The 5,537-nt window shown below is 37.2% G+C and overlaps 1 protein-coding gene across 1 annotated transcript; it reads right to left on the bottom strand.

The window, feature by feature from the left end:
* Positions 1-219: 219 nt before the first annotated feature.
* Positions 220-3,408, bottom strand: LOC112519323 (selenoprotein F). The gene is made up of 4 exons (XM_025127375.1): positions 3,176-3,408; positions 2,194-2,252; positions 1,393-1,574; positions 220-553 (listed from the first exon to the last, which is right to left on the bottom strand). Exons 1-4 carry the CDS (start codon positions 3,321-3,323, stop codon positions 481-483), a joined length of 462 nt encoding a protein of 153 aa, XP_024983143.1. The 5' UTR covers positions 3,324-3,408; the 3' UTR covers positions 220-480.
* Positions 3,409-5,537: the final 2,129 nt, after the last annotated feature.

The raw sequence follows: 5,537 nt of genomic DNA, 5'->3' as shown, positions 1-5,537 counted from the left end.
CAGGTAGAAACTATAGTAATTATATATATATATGTATGTATATTAATTAGTTGGTAGTTGGATGGGTAATTCATAAAAAAAATTAACCCATAAAAAATGGACGGCCATTGGATTGGATTGGATCCATTCAGTTTTATTGGATTATGGATTGCCATCCAAGAACCATCGCTCCAATTTGGATGTTGAAATTTCCAATCTGGTCTAATCCAATTATAGTTGGCCGGTTCTAATTGTATTGTATTACTTTCTGCATGTCCCTTTACACATGCTAACTTCACAACTGTAAAATCTTCAGTAGAAAGCAATGATCTATCATGCATCAAATCGTTCATGTCTATGAACTGGTAAAGAACTGCATCAGACGATGGAAGAGACTAACTAGTTGTTCTATAAGTTGCAAAAATAGCTCAGTACATTGTTCAGAATGAGGGAGTGCATAGACAGGCTTAGATAATGTCAAGAACAATTCCAACTGACCAATCAAGCTGCTGATATTGGCTTCAGCTTCTCCCTCAAGAACTCCAGCATGTGTTCACGCTTCCAGTTGTCAATTCTGCATCAGATAACATGAGCATAAGGTCTTAAATTTTCTAGCAATACGCAAAACACTGTCACCTTTCATTTGAGAGATCAACTAAACATCATATATAAGCTAAAAAAGTTGCCAAACCAACAAGACGAAGGTAGCATAGTTATAGGTACAACCTCTACAGTGTTCTTAAAAGACTCTTCACTGTTTTTTATCTTTTGCACCTTTGGACACTCTGCTAAGCCTTTCTTTACAATTTGCTCCTTTTGGGCATGAAAATGTTAAAAATGAAGTTGCTTTTTAAGGAACTAAATACTTTTATTACATAAAATGTTACCAAAGCACTCCTACTCGTTCAGAAAGTTGTGATAGGTCATGCTTCCTCCCCAAGAAAAACACAAATTAATTATGTTTCTAGAACCATGGTGATTTGACTGATTTCAGATCACATCAAACCCCTGAAAAGCCAATTTAGTCAACAAGTAACGGTACATGGCAGCAATGCACAATAGCACCTGCCTCCATCCCCACAAAAAGTAATAAATGAAAAACAAGATAATGATTAGAAGTCCAAAAAAATGAATGAGTTGAAGTGGATGGAATAATCAAGCAGCATAGTTGATACCTGTAACAAGTCCAGCTGTTATTTTTTTTGTCTATCACTAATGGGTAATTGAGTATCATCAGACTAACTGATCTATTGATGATAAGTATGAGAAGACATGTAGAAAACAGGTTCTAAAGGGCAGAACATCATTATCCGACTACAGGAAAGTATCCACTTTATACTCGACAAGTTGTTGACCATATGCAGAATATGCTTTGGCCGATGACAAGCATATGAAACCAAACAACAAACACACCTTATGATTTCTTTATGTTGTCCAGCATCATCCAACATGATCAACTTTGGTGGAGCATTAAATGCATAGTGCACTTTAACAGAAGGAAACTTGTCCTTCTCATCTTCTATGAAACTAACTATTTCTGGATAAAACACAAGCTTCCTCATGCATACCTCCAGAACAGCTCCAGAGTAGACGATCTGTAATCCATGAGGGTTAGATAAATACTTCATGACCACCCTAGAAGTTAAGAACAATGACTACAATCAGTGGCGGATCCAGAAACTTCTATTATTGGGGGCACCTTTTAAGGATGTCAAAAAAAATCTGAAACCGAATAACTCTTTCGAACCAATACGATTTTGGGTTATTCGGTTTTCGGCTTAAAAGTCCACTTTAATTGAATAAAAATAATTTATTCATTAGTATTATAGCAAACAAAACAAGAGATTTAAAATGAATTTTAACGGGTTGACACTTAAAGTTAGAGGAATTAGAGTTTAATTGATCAAGTAATGACTCCTTCAAGTAAGAGTTCTAAATGAGATGACAAGAATTAGAATTGAGTCTTAACTTTTATTTGTTCCGGGCCTATTAATAGTTTTTAGGTTAACAAAATAAAAAATACAAATAAACTACTCCTAAGATTTGTTGGGGGCCTGTTGTGAACCCACCGATGACTACAATGAACAACTATAATCACATGCTTTGAGCCAGAATTAGACAAAACGAAAAAAGAGCAGCAGATTGGCCTCAACTTGAACTTGAAAAATATAAAACACAGCTTGGATTCTATTACAGAAAGTATAGCATTGAGACCTTGCTAGTGGAGTCATCAGAGTCCTCAGCACAGCATTTTCGGCAATCAGACAGCAGTTCTGCAAGCAACCAAACATGTTTAAGTAGTTCAACTTCATAATTGTATGAATCCGGGTGGATAAACTGGCTCCTTTGGTTTGATTTAGCTTAGCTTAATTAACAAAGGAATCAAAAACATACTGTCGAAATATCATCCTCCTATATGTGATAAATAAACCATATTACTTAAGTATGGGTGATGAATCAAATTAACATGTAGATCTCTACAGCTTCCTACGTTTGTTGAAAAAGAAGACAACCCTATTACATTGTGCAACCTTTCCTTGCCTTTGTAGAATCGGTTTCCCATTTACACACAACAGGGGGAGCCGTCCCACCAGTTAGGCACCACACCCATTGACGCTTGTCCAAAGTGAATCATATCATTTGAAAAAATATGTATAAAGGAGACCAAGAAGATAAGAATTCTTAGTTCATGAGTTGTAGGCAGGAATTTATGTCACCACCAGCATAGACTAAAGCAAGTGTGGGATATGAAGCCGGTGTTAAAGATCGTGTATTGACTTAGGTTTTCTGTTCTTTGTCCAAGTCTGGTTTCACATTTTGCTGGATGTCAAAACCTACCTTGTATTACAAGAACGCAAAACTCCTATGATTTTGCTGAAATGTTATCACGAACAAAGCTCCATTTATATGACCATACAGTCCAATACAGTTTGCAATGTTTTTTCAAAAACAATCGAGTATCTACAATCAACCGCAGTTTCACGTATTCTCATCCAGATTGCAGCTTATCTTTTGGAAACTAAGAAGTGTAATTAGATAAGTAGAATCACAAAAATCTCCTATCATACACCAAATGAACTCAATGAAATGCAAAATATCAACAAACACCATGGAAGTTCAATAATCTATTTAATTATCTCTAATCTACATAAATATGATCACACAATCGATCACACGAATCAAGAAATAACAGAACCTTGGTCTTTGACATATTCGGCGAGGGCATTGCAATCGGAACAGAGCGCGAGACCTGTAAACCCTAGAACCTCACACTCTTTGGAGCTCAGTTGTTCTGCTCTTATACAGACAATTAACAAGAATCCTGCGTAAATTAACTTCCACATTTTCACCGATCGTTTGGTTCTTCGACTTCTTCCCACCCCCGCAACCGATCAAACGAATGATTTTGACTTGAAGAGACGACCCTTCACTCCAGGCTTAAATACCCGGCCCACCCTTCCGGTTCAACCTTCTGACCCGGATCGATAATTAAAAAAACGGTTTATGATGATACGGCCCTTTACCAAATTTTTTATGAAGTATTGTATAGATAAATTTTTTTGTCCGGATAAATTTGTTTGTATGGATAAATGGATGTTGTTGTTTACTTTTTCTATCTGAATCAATAGTCTGAATAACATAAATGACCGATTTACCTCCAATATTAATTATTTGAACATCAAAGCAAAAAAATCATAAATAGGCCGAAGATGGGGTGTCTCATATGGGAAGAAGGCGGTACTTTAAATAAGGGGTATAGGTGTCATTTTTTGTGGCTGAACGGGGACAACACACCATTTATATCTGTACGATTAAACCATGTTCTGTCGAATAAGTCGTAAGTAAACAACCTAAATGCGCTGTGCAAATAAGCCAGATAGACCAATAAGCCTAATTAAGTCGCAAGTAAACAGCCCATTACCATGAGAAGAGAGTCGGTCTCAACAGTAACATGTTGGAGTTATAGTGAAAGAATCCAAGAAAGAGCTTCGTTTACAATTACACCTATAGCTTCCGCTTCAAAGACAGAAACCGTACCTCCGAAACCTCATAATCTTTCCATGGATAAAGGCTCCTTATCATCCAAAACGAGCATTCTCACCATGCACGATTGATGCATCAACATTCAGCTTGGCCGATAGGAGGAGCCGTCCACCTTTGGTTCTCGATTCTGCTAATTCGATTTGCTCACGTATTGTGGCTCGTCAACTTCGCTCTTGCAACCTGCCATTGACTTACCATATTGCTACTCCAATCCATAGCCGTAGCAGCTGAAACGGTTTTGTTTCTAAAAAACCAAATACCCCACAGAACCGTGACGATTTTGACAAGACCCTTGCTTGGTTGGGAGCTTAGCTTTTCGAGAAGCCACTCAGGGGCATTCTTGACCATCCGCATATCATAGACGAGCCCAATGTGTTGCCAGCATCAAGAGGCAAAGTTGTAGTCAAAAAATACATGAAGCAAGTGTTACCACGTCATTTACACAAAAAGGGCAACCCCCCTTCCTGCTAACATATTTCGGACGAGAACATTATTACGGCAGAACCTCGATGTGAAGACTTCCAACTTCGAAGGAATGAAGAGATCCCAAATTTTCTTCCACCCGACGATGACGCTATTTACATTTACGTGTCGAGCATTATACGTATGCTAAAAGTGGTAACCAATGTTTGTATTTTGTTACGTCATGTTATCTAATTATTAAGTGAGAAAATAAAAGAATATATTATCTTGTTTATTATTGCTATCGAAATATGTCATCAAGTAGTAGAAATGGATATTTGAAACAACCTCATAAAGACTGATTCTTGATCTCATCTGATGAGGACGAACTGTCGGTCCTTCTTTGACAAGTTTTTTTCAGTCGAACCAAATAAAGACCAATCTGAACTTTTAATTTTTTTTTTAAATATGTTATTTTTCTTTCTCTTATAACAAATTGGACCAAATAAATATGTTGTGCTCATAACTGCTAGTTCAATTTTTTTTTTTCTAAATTAAAGTTCAATTTAAAATATACATAAGAAATCGTTCTAATCATAAGGGTGGTGCCTAATTGGTTTGAGTTTGGTTTCAAATGTCAAAAATACCAGGAGGTCCCAGGTTCAAATACAAGTAGGAATAAAAATCCCCTTGTGGCCATGGAGGTTCAAATGCGGTGACTCCGGACTACCTGCAAAGCAGGTGGTCGCCCTAGGATTAGTTAGCTCACGAAGCGGGTTGGATATTCAGGTTAATCAACAAAAAAAACCTAATCCTTCAAAGGACACTAGGATAGGTTCGGTTCTCAACCGGTTTCCGGTCTAAAAACCAAGACCAATACGAATTCAACTGTTCAGCCTGTCCTGATTTTATTTCGTTTTTTATTAAACAAAATTCACAATTGCTTCCACAAAAGCAACTCCAGACATCCACTTGGTCATTTTCTAGGCTGATCCTTAACCGGTCCTTGATCTGAAAACTATGACTAATCCAGACCCGACAATAGCTCAGTATTTTTGTGCAGCTCTACAATAACGAACACCCAAAATGCATGAAACTTGAACTCCCATGGA

This window comes from Cynara cardunculus, assembly GCF_001531365.2.
Source record: "Cynara cardunculus var. scolymus isolate 2C chromosome LG 10, CcrdV1, whole genome shotgun sequence".
Taxonomy (NCBI): Eukaryota; Viridiplantae; Streptophyta; class Magnoliopsida; order Asterales; family Asteraceae; genus Cynara; species Cynara cardunculus.
This window is presented reverse-complemented; position numbering and strand designations above follow the sequence as displayed.